Source organism: Bombina bombina, chromosome 7, assembly GCF_027579735.1.
Source record: "Bombina bombina isolate aBomBom1 chromosome 7, aBomBom1.pri, whole genome shotgun sequence".
In the NCBI taxonomy this organism is placed as follows: domain Eukaryota; kingdom Metazoa; phylum Chordata; class Amphibia; order Anura; family Bombinatoridae; genus Bombina; species Bombina bombina.
The window spans coordinates 591,985,723-592,003,431 of record NC_069505.1 but is presented as its reverse complement, the minus strand read 5'-3'; the positions used below and the strand labels follow the sequence as shown (position 1 = coordinate 592,003,431).

General features: G+C 37.1%; 1 protein-coding gene across 1 annotated transcript in view; it reads left to right on the top strand.

Moving 5' to 3' along the window:
* LOC128636624 (WD repeat-containing protein 62-like) overlaps window positions 1–17,709 on the top strand; it is a 368,449-nt gene that overhangs the window by 31,881 nt on the left and 318,859 nt on the right. Inside the window, 5 exon segments of the mRNA XM_053689615.1 lie at window positions 4,777–4,896; window positions 4,898–4,960; window positions 5,287–5,447; window positions 5,686–5,875; window positions 15,048–15,176. Coding sequence (XP_053545590.1) covers window positions 4,777–4,896; window positions 4,898–4,960; window positions 5,287–5,447; window positions 5,686–5,875; window positions 15,048–15,176 — 663 coding nt within the window.

Sequence of the window (17,709 nt, the reverse complement as noted above, 5' to 3'; positions counted from 1 at the left end):
ACTCTGAGGTACATCATACTCAGTCGGACAATATACACGACTGTGGCTTACATCAGCCATCAAGGGGAACAGAAGTTCCCTAGCGATGTTAGAAGTCTTACAATAATTTACTGGACAGAGACTCACTCTTGTCTATCAGCTATCCATATCCCAGGTGTTGAGAACTGGGAGGGGGATTTTCTAAGTCGTCAGACTTTTCTTCCGGGGGAGTGGGATTTCCTCCGGAGGTCAAGACCAAGCAGGAGAGGGCTTTGGTGTTTTTGACAGCGCCTGCGTAGCCACGCAGGACCTGGTATGCAGATCTGGTGGACATGTCATCCTTTCCATCACGGTCTCTGCTTCAGAGACAGGTCCCTCTACCTCAGGGTCCTTTCAACCATCTAAATAGAATCAATCTGAGATGGACTGCCTGGAGTCTGAACGCTTGATGTTATCAAAGCATGGCTTCTCCGAGTCAGTCATTGATACCTTTTAATACAGACATGAAAGCCTGTCTCTAGGAAAATTGAACATAGATATGGTGTAAATATCTGATTGTTATGAATCCAAGGGTTACTCATGGAGTAAAGTCTGGATTCCCAGGATATTATCTTTTCTCCAAGATGTTTTTGAGAAAAGGGTTGTCAGCTAATTCCTTAAAAGGGGACAGATTTTTACTCTGTCTATTTTTTTGCACAAGCGTCTGGCAGGTATTCTAGACGTTCAGGCATTTGGTCAGGCTTTGGTTAGATCCAAGCCTGTGTTTAAAACTGTTGCTCCGCCATGGAGCTTAAACCTGATTCTTAAGGTTCTTCAAGAAGTTCCGTTTGAACCTTTTTTGTTCCATAGATATCAATCTTTATCTTGGAAAGTTCCTTTTGGGTAGCTAATTCCTCGACTCGTAGAGTCTCCAAGTTATCTGTGTTACAATGTGATTCTCCTTATCTGGTCCTTCGTACGGATAAGGTAGTCCTGCGTACCAACCTGGGTTTTTTCCTAAGGTGGTATCTAACAAGTACATCACTCAAGAGATAGTTGTTCCATGCTTGTATCCTAATCCTTCCTCAAAGAAGGAACGTCTATTACACAATATTGGACGTGGTTTGTGCTTTAAAGTTTTACTTACAAGCTACTACAGTTTTCATCAAACGTTCACCTTGTTTGTTGTCTATTCTGGACAGAGGAGAGGTCAAAAGACTTCAGCAGCCTCTCTGTCTTTTTGGTTAAAAAGCATAATTCATTTAGCTTATGAGACTGCTGGACAGCAGCCTCCTGAAGGGATTACAGCTCATTCTACTAGAGCTGTGGTTTTCACTTGGGCCTTTTTTAAATGTGGCTTCTGTTGAACAGATTTACAAGACGGAGTCTTGGTCTGCGCTTCATACTTTTCAAATTTAACAAATTTGATACCTTGCTTCTTCGGAGGCTATTTTTGGGAGAAAGGGTTTTTTACAGGCAGTGGTAACTTCCGTTTAAGTACCTGCCTTGTCCCTCCATCATCCGTGTACTTTAGCTTTGGTATTGGTATTCCATAAGTAATGGATGATCCGTGGACTGGATACACTTAACAAGAGAAAACATAATTTATGCTTACCTGATAAATTTATTTCTCTTGTAGTGTATCCAGTCCACGGCCCGCCCTGTCACTTTAAGGCAGGTAATTTTTTCATTTGAACTACAGTCACCACTGCACCCTATGGTTTTTCCTTTCTCTGCATGTTTTCGGTCGAATGACTGAATATGGCAGTTAGGGGAGGAGCTATATAGCAGCTTTGCTGTGGGTGGACTCTTGCAGCTTCCTGTTGGGAAGGAGAATATATTCCATAAGTAATGGATGATCCGTGGACTGGATACACTACAAGAGAAATAAATTTATCAGGTAAGCATAAATTATGTTTTTAAGATGTTTAACATGGTCTTGTTTTACATTAATTATACAAATATTAAAGTAATATGAAACCCAAAAATTGTATTTAAATACGGAGTAATTTTTTTTATTATTATTTAGGACAATTAAAAATAAATATTAGATGTAAAACATTAAAGCTTAAGGTAATTACATTTTCCCTTTTATGGAGATACACAAATACATACACCCATTGCAATATTTGTTGTAATGGAAGCTACACCAAAAATCAATATTCACTTACTAAGGTGTGTCCCTGAGTATTAGTAAAGCAGAGATAGTTGTCTATTATCAGACAGTGAGGTTTAGTATAAAAGCAATGTTTCAGCATTAGTCTATGAGTCATCACACATGTGTGCCTAATAAAACAGCCATAGGGCTGAGAAACGCGTCGCATTTTTAATGTATGTTTTAGCTAATTCCGCTTAAGAGATATTCTTCTAAATCTTTAATGTTTTTCATACACATGGTACTTGTTTTTTTTTATTATTAGATGTAAAACATTAAAGCTTAAGGTAATTACATTTTCCCTTTTATGGAGATACACAAATACATACACCAATTGCAATATTTGTTGTAATGGAAGCTACACCAAAAATCAATATTCACTTAACTCAAATGGCCGTACAATTAAAACCGACCGTTATCAAAAATGGATGGAACATACACCTATGAAATGTATTGCAGATATCGCTGGTAATTTATTTTGTGCATTTATTGACAGAGGCTCCACAGGACTTCTTCAGCCTCTTGGGGTTAAATTTTGTACCCCTCAGTCACCCCCCTTTATGGCCCCTTGGACAAATAATTCTGCATCAGATAGATCAATTTGCAAATAAAAAACACTGACTTACAGTTAAGTTTACTGTTACTCACTCCTATGAGATTTTCCAGCCACAGTGTATGCAAACACAACAGCTTGTCTGACCCCTCAAACACAGCCTCACTAATTGTGTTTTATTCCTTGTATGTGTCACAGGGGGTCAATGATATTCCTTGTTTAGAATTATATTACAATTCAAAGACAGAAAATATGCAGCAAAGTGCAAAATTCATAACTGGATCTGTTCATCTATTTTTCACGCTCTAATATATTTGTATTAGGAGTCACGAGTCAGGGGTAAAATTAAATTTACCACAAAACACAAACATACCACACTTACTAGATAAAATAACAGATGAACAATTTTTGATGTGTGTGTGTGTGTGTGTGTATGTATGTATATATATTTATATATATATATATATATATATATATATATATATATATATATATATATATATATATATATATATATATAGATATGTATATATATTATATATATTTATATATATATATATATATATATATATATGTGTATATATATATATATATATGTGTATATATATATGTGTGTGTGTGTGTGTGTATATGTATATATATATATATATATATATATATATATATATATATATATATATATATATGCCATGCGAGTGGTTTATACACATAAATATTTTTATTTTGCTAGTTAACCTTTAGTAATCAAGCTCTTCATTTATAGCAACAGCCTTACAGTCTACAAACATTGTTGTCAAAGTGCCCTAAAGGCTGTAAATCACAATCGGCAATTTGTAATAAAGAGCAAAGTAGCACATAACCTCCTCACTTCCAATGCCTGGCTATCAAAATGCACTACAGCACATAACAAGTGAATACACTGCAATCCTCTCTGGTAGCCAAGGGGTTAAAGTGTGCTCTGCTTGTTATGTTGTCATTCTAGGCAGGATTAGAACCCTTGTACAGCCCTAACCTGTCTTGAAGCCTTCATTCCTTCAACAAAAAAGTGTCTGCTCCACATCAGCATGGATCTTGGCTGTGTGAGGGAGGCAACAGAAGTACAGAAAATAAAAGTGAAACTAACAGTAAACATGCCTGGCGAAAATGGGAGGGGTTTAGTTTTAATCTTTGTCCCTCTCTCCTTCATGGCTCCCTGGACTGCTGTAACATATTCCCAATGAAACACTCGACTCTGTAAGCAGCTGGCAGCACAATTCTTACTAAAATGAATGCCCTCAGGACACTGACTACAGGCAGGCGCCCCTCACTGCAATGCGCAGGTAGGCACATGCCTACTGTGCCTAATGGGAAATCCGGCCCTGCATCTAGGGCTCTTGCAAATGGATAACATTCTTGCAAAACTGCTTCCATATATTGTTCCAGACACATGCACACTCCTGAGATTACACTCCTGCTTTTTACATTTTTTTTTTTTTTTTTTTTTAAATGTTCAAAATTGTGTGCTCTGTCTGAATCATGAAATAAATATTTTGTGTTTCATGTGCTGGTTAAGTTGATTTATGAAACTGTCAGTAAGTACAGGTTTGTGCCCCACTTATTCCTAGGGACATTTTGATCAAAGAGTGATAAGAATAATGTCTGCAACTATTGGTCACCATTGAGTCACCCCTCAAGCTTAGAAAATATTTCAGTACATTTTTTTTTAATTTTTTTTTTTTAATAGAAGCAACAAAATAAAAAATACTTTTATGTACCATCTTAAAGTTCCGTTAATAAAATGTGCACAGTCTTTTTATATTTACACTTTTGAGTCACCAGCTTACTACTGAGCAAGTGCAAGAATTCACAGAATATACGTATATGCATTTGTGATTGGCTGATGGCTGTCACATGATACAGGGGGAGTGGAAATAGACATAACTTTAAAATTTGTCAGGAAAAAAAATCTACTCATTTGAAGTTCAGACTGAGTGCCTATTGCATTGTCTTTTTAGCACGCATTTGTTTATTATGCAAATCTACTGTATTTACTGGTCTTTTAATTAGTTTCTTTGCAGAAATATTGGACGGGAAAACAATTTTTAATCACATAACATATTTGCTACTGCAGGTTAATAGGACTGTGCCTCTCGTTGGTCGATCGGGTTTGTTAGGCGACCTTCGTGATAATCTCATTTGTGGCGTAGCTTGCGGGAAAGGCCGTAATGCCAGAAGTACATTTTGTATCTCTTATTTCAGGAATCCTCTGTCTTTTCAATGCAAGAAGAGTCCTGGAGAAATGGATTAAGCTAAAGGTAATTAATTAAATTATAATTGCAAATGTAAAGGATTATAATTTTCAGTAAATTTAATATTTGGGCTGGTCATGTCCTTCAAAGATTTGTTTTTCTAAGGTTGCTTTATGGTGTTAAACAAAAATAGTATTGTGTTACAGACTACAACTTTTTAATTATTTTAATTTCTGACATGAATAAAGCACTGAAATAATACAAATTAAAATCTAGTGAGAGAAGGAGAAAAGAGGGTCATCAATTTGTTCTGCCTTGTAATTTTATCGGGTTGGTACAAAATTATTTACAGGAAAGTTCGCTTATTTGTTTCTTTTTTCTTTTTTTTTAAGGTGTCCACATCAAATTGTCTTTGTGTAACGGAACAGTTTGTATTCTGTGGCTGTGCGGACGGAACTGTTAGGATATTTAATGCCGATAACCTTCAGTACATTACAGATTTGCCAAAGCCTCATTATTTAGGTGTGAATCTCACACAAGGATACGATCCAAGGTAAACTGATATATTAAAGGGATATAAACTTAAATTTAAAATGTTCAGTCTCCACTGGTACTTAAAACTCAAATGGACATTAAACTCTAATTAAATCTTAGATAGAATGATGCATTTAAAGAAAATATTAGTCTGAGAATAACCTGTAGATGTGTTTCATTAGTTATTTAAATATTGACCTATTTATAGTTTTGTTCTATCCTCTACAGTGTCTCATGTGGTCTTTTTTTTTTTCTAGCATGCTGTTTGCTAAACAGAATGACTCAGGCTATCCAGATACCATAGCCTTGGTGTTTGATGAATACAACCAGTCGGTCTGTTGTGTATACAATGATCACAGTTTGTATGTGTGGGATGTTAATGACCCTAGGAAAGTTGGAAAAGTGTATTCTGCACTTTACCACAACTTGTGCGTCTGGAACATAGAGGTAACCATATCTTGAAGTCAAAACGTCAAGGACCAGTGTTAACTGCCTTTGTGTGCAGAAAAAGGGCAGTACCTAGTTAGTGTATTAAAAAAAAGTAATAAAATAACAAAAGCAATATACAGATGATACCGTTAAAGGGCCATTAAACTTGATATGTCAACAATACATAAAATGTTTCTTTATTGCAAGTGAAACATTATTGCAATATACATTCATTATTTTGCTGTAAAATGCATCTAAAAATTGTGCTCGTTTTACTTTTCCCCAAAGGAAGTTTGAGTTAATACTTTTAGGCAATGTATGTAAGCTTTTGTTTACTTCACCCCTCCCCCCTAAGTTCTCAGCAGTCACATGTTTGTGAAAGGTGAATTATCAGTTTTGCATCAACAATCATGATAGGAGAAGCATTTTTTGCAATAGTAACTAAGCTGAATCAGTGCTAAACCACCTTAAGGGAAGAGATAAGGGCATGTGTCCCCAATCTCTCTCAGCTGCACATGTGCAAACAGACGGCTAGATTTTCGAGTTCTGCGTTAGCCGTCAAAAGCAGCGTTAAGGGGTCCTAACGCTGGTTTTGGCTGGCCGCTGGTATTTAGAGTCAGGCAGGAAAGGGTCTAACGCTCGCTTTCAAGCCGCGACTTTTCCATACCGCGGATCCCCTTGCGCCAATTGCGTATCCTATCTTTTCAATGGGATCTTCCTAACGCCGTCTTGGCTGAAGTGAGCGGTAGAGCCTCTACGACAAGACTCCAGCCGCAGAAAAAAGTCAGTAGTTAAGAGCTTTCTGGCTAACGCCGGTTTATAAAGCTCTTAACTACTGTGCTATAAAGTATACTAACACCCATAAACTACCTATGTACCCCCTAAACCGAGGCCCCCCCACATCGCCGCCCCTATAATAAATATTTTTAACCCCTAATCTGCCGACCGCACACCGCCGCCACCTACATTATCCCTATGAACCCCTAATCTGCTGCCCCTAACATCGCCGACATATACATAATATTTATTAACCCCTAATCTGCCCCCTCGACGTTGCCGCTACCTACCTACACTTATTAACCCCTAATCTGCCGACCGGACCTCGCCGCTACTCTAATAAATGTATTAACCCCTAAAGCTAAATCTAACCCTAACACCCCCCTAAGTTAAATTTAATTTTAACTAACTACTTACCTGTAAAATAAACCCTAATATAGCTACAATATAACGAATAATTAAATTGTAGCTATTTTAGGATTTATATTTATTTTACAGGCAACTTTGTATTTATTTAAACTAGGTACAATAGCTATTAAATAGTTAACTATTTAATAGCTACCTAGTTAAAATTATTACAAAATTACCTGTAAAATAAATCCTTACCTAAGTTACAATTAAACGTAACACTACACTATCAATAAATAAATTAAATCAATTAACTACAAGTACCTACAATTACCTACAATTAAATAAACTAAACTAAATTACAAAAAATAAAAAAAAATACAAGAATTTTAAGCTAATTACACCTACTCTAAGCCCCCTTATAAAATAACAAAGCCCCCCAAAATAAAAAAAAATCCCTACCCTAATCTAAATTAAAAAAGTTAACAACTCTATTACCTTACCAGCCCTTAAAAGGGCTTTTTGCGGGGGAAGGCCCCAAAGAAATCGTCTCTCTTGCCTGTAAAAAAACACAATACCACCCCCCAACATTACAACCCACCACCCACATACCCCTACTCTAACCCAAACCCTCCTTAAATAAACCTAACACTACCCCCCCTGAAGATCCCCCTACCTTGAGCCATGTTCACCCAGCCGGGCACCGATGGACCAAAAGAAGACATCTGGAGCGGCAGAAGTCTTCATCCTATCCGGGCAGAAGAGGACGTCCGGACCGGCAGACATCTTCATCCAAGCGGCATCTTCTATCTTCATCCATCCGACGAGGAGCGGCTCCATCTTCAAGACCTCCGGCGCGGAACATCCTTCTTCAACGATGACTAGACTACGAATGAAGATTCCTTTAAGTGACGTCATCCAAGATGGCGTCCCTCGAATTCCGATTGGCTGATAGGATTCTATCAGCCAATCGGAATTAAGGTAGATAAAATCTGATTGGCTGATTCAATCAGCCAATCAGATTGAAGTTCAATCCGATTGGCTGATCCAATAGAATGCGAGCTCAATCTGATTGGCCGATTGGATCAGCCAATCAGATTGAACTTGATCTGATTGAATCAGCCAATCAGATTTTTCCTACCTTAATTCCGATTGGCTGATAGAATCCTATCAGCCAATCGAAATTCCAGGGACGCCATCTTGGATGACGTCACTTAAAGGAACCTTCCTTTGTCGTCTAGTCGTCGTCGAAGAAGGATGTTCTGCGCCGGAGGTCTTGAAGATGGAGCCGCTCCTCGTCGGATGGATGAAGATAGAAGATGCCGCTTGGATGAAGATGTCTGCCGGTCCGGATGTCCTCTTCTGCCCGGATAGGATGAAGACTTCTGCCGCTCCGGATGCCTTCTTTTGGTCCATCGGTGCCCGGCTGGGTGAACACGGCTCAAGGTAGGGAGATCTTCAGGGGGGTAGTGTTAGGTTTATTTAAGGGGGGTTTGGGTTAGAGTAGGGGTATGTGGGTGGTGGGTTGTAATGTTGGGGGGGGGGTGGTATTGTGTTTTTTTTACAGGCAAAAGAGCTGATTTCTTTGGGGCATGCCCCGCAAAAAGCCCTTTTAAGGGCTGGTAAGGTAATAGAGTTGTTAACTTTTTTAATTTAGATTAGGGTAGGGAAATTTTTTTATTTTGCGGGGCTTTGTTATTTTATTAGGGGGCTTAGAGTAGGTGTAATTAGCTTAAAATTCTTGTAATCTTTATTTTTTGTAATTTAGTTTATTTAATTGTAGGTAATTGTAGGTACTTGTAGTTAATTGATTTAATTTATTTATTGATAGTGTAGTGTTAGGATTAATTGTAACTTAGGTTAGGATTTATTTTACAGGTATTTTTTTTATTATTTTAGCTAGGTAGCTATTAAATAGTTAATAACTATTTAATAGCTATTGTACCTAGTTAAAATTAAATACAAAGTTGCCTGTAAAATAAATATAAACCCTAAAATAGCTACAATGTAATTATTCGTTATATTGTAACTATATTAGGGTTTATTTTACAGGTAAGTATTTAGTTTTATATAGGAATACTTTAGTTAATAATATTTAATTTATTTTGTTAGATTAAAATAATATTTAACTTAGGGGGGTGTTAGGGTTAAACTTAGCTTTAGGGGTTAATACATTTATTATAGTAGCTGCGAGGTCCGGTCGGCAGATTATGGGTTAATACTTGAATTTAGGTGGCGGCGATGTTAGGGAGGGCAGATTAGGGGTTAATACTATTTATTATAGGGTTTGCGAGGCGGGAGTGCGGCGGTTTAGGGGTTAATAACTTTATTAGAGTAGCGGCGAGGTCCGGTCGGCAGATTTGGGGTTAATAAGTGTAGGTAACGTAGCGGCGATGTTGGGGGGGCAGATTAGGGGTTAATACTATTTATTATAGGGTTTGCGAGGCGGGAGTGCGGCGGTTTAGGGGTTAATAACTTTATTAGAGTAGCGGCGAGGTCCGGTCGGCAGATTTGGGGTTAATAAGTGTAGGTAACGTAGCGGCGACGTTGGGGGGGCAGATTGGGGTTAATAAATATAATATAGGGGTCGGCGATGTTAGGGGCAGCAGATTAGGGGTACATAGGTATAATGTAGGTTGCGGCGGTATCCGGAGCGGCAGATTAGGGGTTAATATAATGCAGGTGTCAGCGATAGCGGGACGGCAGATCAGGGGTTAATAAGTGTAAGGTTAGGGGTGTTTAGACTCGGTGTACATGTTAGGTGCAGACTTAGAAACTGTTTCCCCATAGGAAACAATGGGCTGCGTTAGAAGCTGAACGCTTCTTTTTTGCAGGTGTTAGGTTTTTTTTCAGCCCAAACTGCACCATTGTTTCCTATGGGGGAATCGTGCACGAGCACGTTTTAGCTGCTTACCGCTACCATAAGCAACGCTGGTATTGAGGGTTGAAGTGGCGGTAAATTGGGCTCAACGCACCCTTTTTGGAGCCTAACGCAGCCCCTCAACAAATCTCAATACCAGCGTTGTCTTAAGGGTGCGTTGGGAAAAAAAGCGGCGTTAGCTACGCAGGTCTTTACCGACAAAACTCTAAATCTAGGCGAGAGTTTGTGCTATATATGAATATTACTTTGTGATTGTTAGCAATGATTCTTTTGTTCTGGGGGACAGGGAAATCAGTGAAATGAATAAACAAAACAATATACTCTTTTGACAAAATAAAGCTGCAGTTTTCGTTGCAAAATTATTCTCAGATATTAAGGTTCAAAATCATGTAGTTTACAATTTGTGTTTAGTGGTCTTTTAATAGCTAATAGTGGATACAACACTGTTGTCACTTAATGCCTGACAAAAAGACCTCAGTGTCCTAAAAGCTTGCAGTTGTATAAGCTATTAGCTATTAAAGGTATCACCTGTACATCACTTTTTTTTTTTTGTTACAATAGGATTTTTACTTTTTTTGCCTTTGTATGAAATAAATGCTGTGCTAATTTTTGTCTAGTTTAATTGGTTGCTGTGCATTTAAAAGGGGCGTTTGCCACTGAAAAATAGTAATGTTTACTAGAAGCATTTTTTGTTAGTGAAAGTGTATTGCAAAAATGCTTATTTCGAATTGAAATGCTCCTTTGGACATTTTTTACTGTTCTATCCCTTTAATCATGTTGCGCAAATACGCAAGACCTTATCCCGTCTTGTAGACTGTTTGCTATATGAAGATCTTGGGTATGAAACAAATTAGTGTGTTTTTTGCATATAGTTGCTGCTGTTTTCCACTTTGGACTCCATTTATCAAGCAAAGGAGCCTGCTGAATGCAAGTTAAACGGACACTAAATACATTTCATGCACCTCACTCTAAAATGTCTGATGCTATTTTGGAACCTAAATTACACTGCAGGTTTCAGAGTTTCTACGCATGTGCAAATACATCAGCCCTGGAATGTAATGAAATCTAGATTTCAACATGGCAGCACTAGAGGGAGGTGTGGAATAACCTCAGTATAAAATGTTTAGTGCTTAAAGGGACAGTCAACACCAGAATGTTTACTGTTTAAAAGATAGATAATCCCTTTATTACCCATTCCCCTTGTTTTGCACAACCAACACAGTTATAATTATACACTTTTTACCTCTGTGATTACCTTGTATCTAATCCTCTGCAGATTACTCCTTATCTCAGTTATATTAATACACTTTTTACCTCTGTGATTACCTTGTTTCTAACCCTCTGCAGACTGCTCCTTATCTCGGTTATATTAATATACTTTTTACCTCTGTGATTACCTTGTATCTAAGCCTCTGCAAACTGCTTCTTATCTCAGTTATATCAATATACTTTTTACCTCTGTGATTACCTTGTATCTAAGCCTATGCAGACTGCTTCTTATCTCAGTTATATCAATATACTTTTTACCTCTGTGATTACCTTGTATCTAACCCTCTGCAGACTGCTCCTTATCTCAATTATATTAATATACTTTTTACCTCTGTGATTACCTTGTATCTAAGCCTCTGCAGATTGCTCCTTATCTCAATTATATTAATATACTTTTTACCTCTGTGATTACCTTGTATCTAACCCTCTGCAGACTGCTCCTTATCTCAGTAATATTAATACTTTTTACCTCTGTGATTACCTTGTATCTAACCCTCTGCAGAATGCTCCTTATCTCAGTTATATTAATATACTTTTTACCTCTGTGATTACCGTTTATCTAAGCCTCTACAGACTGCTCCTTATCTCAGTTATATTAATACACTTTTTACCTCTGTGATTACCTTGTATCTAAACCTCAGCACACTGCCCCCCCCTTATTTCAGTTCTTTTGACAGACTTGCATTTTAGCCAATCAGTGCTCACTCCTAGGTAACTTCACGTGCGTGAGCTCAGTTATCTATATGAAACACATGAACTAATGCCCTCTAGTGGTGAAAAACTGTCAGATTAGAGGCGGCCTTCAAGGTCTAAGAAATTAGCATATGATCCTCCAAGGTTTAGCTTTCAACTAAGAATACCAAGAAAACAAAGCAAAATTGGTGAAAAAAAGTAAATTGGAAAGTTGTTTAAAATGACATGCCCCTATCTGAATCATGAAATTTTTTTGGACTTGGACTGTCCCTTTAAATGCCCATTTAATAAGCAGAGATTGTGACACTGCTGCATCTTAACTTCTCTGCCACCTTAGACTTCATTGTGCATTAAAGGAACGACGCCCAAAAAGGTTTTATGATTCAGATAGACAATACAGTTTTTAAAAGGTGTGAGATTTATTTCTATTAGCCAATTGGCTTCATTATCTTGTTGTTCTTTGTTGAAGAGATATCTAGATAGATAGCATGCACATGTCGGAAATAGTGCTACCCTCTAATTATCTTGTTAATGTATAACATTGTTGCAAAGCTGCTGCAATATAGTACTGCAGATACATGCACACTCCTAAACTTACACGATCATCCCTACTTTTCAACAAAGGATAGCAAGAATATTGGATATATGTGATAATAGAAGTTAAAGGGACAGTCAAGTCAAAATAAAACTTTCATGGTTTAAATAGGGAATGAAATTTTAAACAACTTTCCAATTTACTTTTATCACCAAATTTGCTTTGTTCTCTTGGTATTCTTAGTTGAAAGCTAATTCTAGGAGGTTCAGGTGCTAATTTCTTAGACCTTGAAGACTGCCTCTAATCTGAATGCATTTTCACCACTAGAGGGCATTAGTTCATGTGTTTCCTATAGATAACATTGAGCTAATGCACGTAAAGTTACCCTGGAGATAGCACTGGGTTGGCTAAAATGCCAAGTCTGTCAAAAGAACTGAGATAAGGAGCAGTCTGCAGAGGCTTAGTTATATTAATATACTTTTTACCTCTGTGATTACCTTGTATCTAACCCTCCGCAGACTGCTCCTTATCTCAGCTATATTAATATACTTTTTACCTCTGTGATTACCTTGTATTTAAGCCTCTGCAGACTGCTCCATATCTCAGTTATATTAATATACTTTTTACCTCTGTGATTACCTTGTATCTGAGATATGGAGCAGCCTGCAGAGGCTTAGATACAAGGTAATCACAGAGGTAAAAAGTATATTAATATAACTGAGATAAGGAGCAGTCTTATCTAAAAAGTGTATTAATATAACTGAGATAAGGGGCAGTCTGCAGAGGCTTAGATACAAGGTAATCACAGAGGTAAAAAGTATATTAATATAACTGAGATAAGGAGCAGTCTGAAGGGTTTAGATACAAGGTAATCAGAGGTAAAAAGTATATTAATATAACTGAGATAAGGAGCAGTCTGCAGAGGCTTAGATACAAGGTAATCACAGAGGTAAAACAATAATAATATAACTATTAGTTGTTCAAAACTGGGGAATGGGTAATAAAGGGATTATCTTTCTTTTTAAACAACAAAAATTCTGGTGTTGACTGTCCTTTTAATTGAAAAGTTTAAAATTGTATGTTTTATCTGAATCGTGAAAGAAACAAAATATTTTTCTTCTATAAGATATGACGAGTCCACGGATTCATCCTTTACTTGTGGGATATTATCCTCCTGCTAACAGGAAGTGGCAAAGAGCACCACAGCAGAGCTGTCTATATAGCTCCTCCCTTGACTCCACCCCCCAGTCATTCTCTTTGCCTACACTAAGTAATAGGAAGGGTAAAGTGAAAGAGGTGATAAAATGTTAGTTTTCATTTTCTTCAATACAAGACTGCTGGACAGCAGCCTCCTGAAAAAAATTACAGCTCATTCTACTAGAGCGGTGGCTTCCACATGGGCCTTTAAAAATGATGCTTCTGTTGAACAGATTTGTAAGGCTGCGACTTGGTCTTCGCTTCATACCTTTTCCAAATTTTACAAATTTGATACTTTTGCTTCTTCTGAGGCTATTTTTGGGAGAAAAGTTCTTCAAGCAGTGGTGCCTTCTGTATAGGTATCTGTCTTGTCCCTCCCGTTCATCCGTGTCCTATAGCTTTGGTATTTTATCCCACAAGTAAATGATGAATCTGTGGACTCGTCGTATCTTATAGAAGAAAAGGAAGTTTATGCTTACCTGATAAATTAATTTCTTCTATGGTACGACGAGTCCACGGCCCGCCCTGTCAATTTAAGGACAGAATATATTTTTTTTGTTTAAAAACTTCAGTCACCTCTGCACCTTGTAGTTTCTCCTTTTTCTTCCTATACCTTTGGTCGAATGACTGGGGGGTGGAGTCAAGGGAGGAGCTATATAGACAGCTCTGCTGTGGTGCTCTTTGCCACTAACTGTTAGCAGGAGGATAATATCCCACAAGTAAAGGATGAATCAGTGGACTTGTCGTATCTTAGAAGAAATCAATTTATCAGTTGAGCATAAATTTCCTTTTTATGTCGCTTTAATAAATGTGGCAACTGTCTGCCTGCGAAATGATAATTTTGGGCCCTTTATGTTGCATTGAACATAAGTGCAGCAACTGCCAGTGAGCACTCTTTAAGACAATTGTGTGCTGGCTGTTTTGCATAGTTTTTCCATACTGTTTAAGAGGCATGAAAGTCAAAATTAAAGTTTTAAATTTGCATAGAGCAATTTTAAACAACTTTCCAATTTACTTTTAATATCAAATTGATTCATTCTCTTTGTATCCTTTGTTGGAAGATTGTAACTTGATAGGCTCAACAATATTGCATTCAATATTTTTTCCTCTAGTGTTCAACAATGTATAACATTGTTAGAAACATTTTTACAAACACTGCTACCGCATAGTGCTCACGATACGTGCATGCTCATGAGCATATCTAGGTATGACCATCAATAAAAAGTTACCAAAAAATTGAAGTAAATTTGATAATAGAAGCAAATTGGAAAGTTATTTAAAGTTTTATGCTCTGTCTGAATCATGAACATTTAATTTAATTCATTAATGATAGATGTGCAAATGCTGAAACAGCTTTCAAACAAAATGTCAAACCCTTGCTGATGAACGCTGCCTTTTTGGGGAGGAGGCTTGCAAGAAATAACAGATCATCTGTTGTGTTTAAGAATTACATAACAAATGCTTTGCATGGGGTTTTATTATATTTTTAGATCTTCCCAATGGTAAAAGACAATCGACTGCCACCAACTGGGTCATTCCTAACTTGCTCTTCAGATAACACCATCCGCCTATGGAAGACCACCTCAAGCCAATGTATAAGGGCGAACATCTACAGCAATGTAAGTATGATGCTTAACATTTTCACAAGCAGTTTCGAATGAGGCACAGTTAAATTTATACGCACCATAGATCTATACTGTAATAAGAAGGGGAGAGAAGGAAAAGAAACGGTATAAATATATACGCACTATAGATCTATACTGGAATAAGAAGGGGAGAGAAGGGAAAGAAACGGTATAAATATATACGCACCATAGATCTATACTGTAATAAGAAGGGGAGAGAAGGAAAAGAAACGGTATAAATATATACGCACTATAGATCTATACTGGAATAAGAAGGGGAGAGAAGGAAAGAAACGGTATAATATATAAGCACTATAGATCTATACTGGAATAAAAGGAGAGAGAAGGGAAAGAAACGGTATAAATATATATGCACCATAGATCTATACTGGAATAAGAAGGGGAGAGAAGGAAAAGAAACGGTATAAATATATAAGCACTATAGATCTATACTGTAATAAGAAGGGGAGAGAAGGAAAAGAAACGGTATAAATATATATGCACCATAGATCTATACTGGAATAAGAAGGGGAGAGAAGGGAAAGAAACGGTATAAATATATATGCACCATAGATCTATACTGGGATAAGAAGGGGAGAGAAGGGAAAGAAACGGTATAAATATATATGCACCATAGATCTATACTGGAATAAAAAGGAGAGAGAAGGGAAAGAAACGGTATAAATATATATGCACCATAGATCTATACTGGAATAAGAAGGGGAGAGAAGGAAAAGAAACGGTATAAATATATAAGCACTATAGATCTATACTGTAATAAGAAGGGGAGAGAAGGAAAAGAAACGGTATAAATATATATGCACCATAGATCTATACTGGAATAAGACAGGGGAGAGAAGGGAAAGAAACGGTATAAATATATATGCACCATAGATCTATACTGGGATAAGAAGGGGAGAGAAGGGAAAGAAACGGTATAAATATATATGCACCATAGATCTATACTGGAATAAAAAGGAGAGAGAAGGAAAAGAAACGGTATAAATATATATGCACCATAGATCTATACTGGAATAAGAAGGGGAGAGAAGGGAAAGAAACGGTATAAATATATATGCACCATAGATCTATACTGGAATAAGAAGGGGAGAGAAGGGAAACAAACGGTATAAATATATATGCACCATAGATCTATACTGGAATAAGAAGGGGAGAGAAGGGAAACAAACGGTATAAATATATATGCACCATAGATCTATACTGGAATAAGAAGGGGAGAGAAGGGAAAGAAACGGTATAAATATATATGCACCATAGATCTATACTGGAATAAGAAGGGGAGAGAAGGGAAAGAAACGGTATAAATATATACGCACCATAGATCTATACTGGAATAAGAAGGGGAGAGAAGGAAAAGAAACGGTATAAATATATACGCACCATAGATCTATACTGGAATAAGAAGGGGAGAGAAGGGAAAGAAACGGTATAAATATATACGCACCATAGATCTATACTGTAATAAGAAGGGGAGAGAAGGGAAAGAAACGGTATAAATATATAAGCACCATAGATCTATACTGGAATAAGAAGGGGAGAGAAGGAAAAGAAACGGTATAAATATATACGCACTCTAGATCTATACTGGAATAAGAAGGGGAGAGAAGGGAAAGAAACGGTATAAATATATGCGCACTATAGATCTATACTGGAATAAGAAGGGGAGAGAAGGGAAAGAAACGGTATAAATATATATGCACCATAGATCTATACTGGAATAAGAAGGGGAGAGAAGGAAAAGAAACGGTATAAATATATATGCACCATAGATCTATACTGGAATAAGAAGGGGAGAGAAGGGAAAGAAACGGTATAAATATATACGCACCATAGATCTATACTGGAATAAGAAGGGGAGAGAAGGGAAAGAAACGGTATAAATACATACTCACTATAGATCTATACTGGAATAAGAAGGGGAGAGAAGGGAAAGAAACGGTATAAATATATATGCACCATAGATCTATACTGGAATAAGAAGGGGAGAGAAGGGAAAGAAACGGTATAAATATATACGCACCATAGATCTATACTGGAATAAGAAGGGGAGAGAAGGGAAAGAAACGGTATAAATATATACGCACCATAGATCTTTACTAGAATAAGAAGGGGAGAGAAGGGAAAGAAACAGTATAAATATATATGCACCATAGATCTATACTGGAATAAGAAGGGGAGAGAAGGGAAAGAAACGGTAATAAATATATATGCACCATAGATCTATACTGGAATAAGAAGGGGAGAGAAGGGAAAGAAACGGTATAAATATATACGCACCATAGATCTATACTGGAATAAGAAGGGGAGAGAAGGGAAAGAAACGGTATAAATATGTACGCACCATAGATCTATACTGGAATAAGAAGGGGAGAGAAGGGAAAGAAACGGTATAAATATATACGCACCATAGATCTTTACTAGAATAAGAAGGGGAGAGAAGGGAAAGAAACAGTATAAATATAATGCGCACCATAGAATCTATACTGGAATAAAAAGGAGAGAGAAG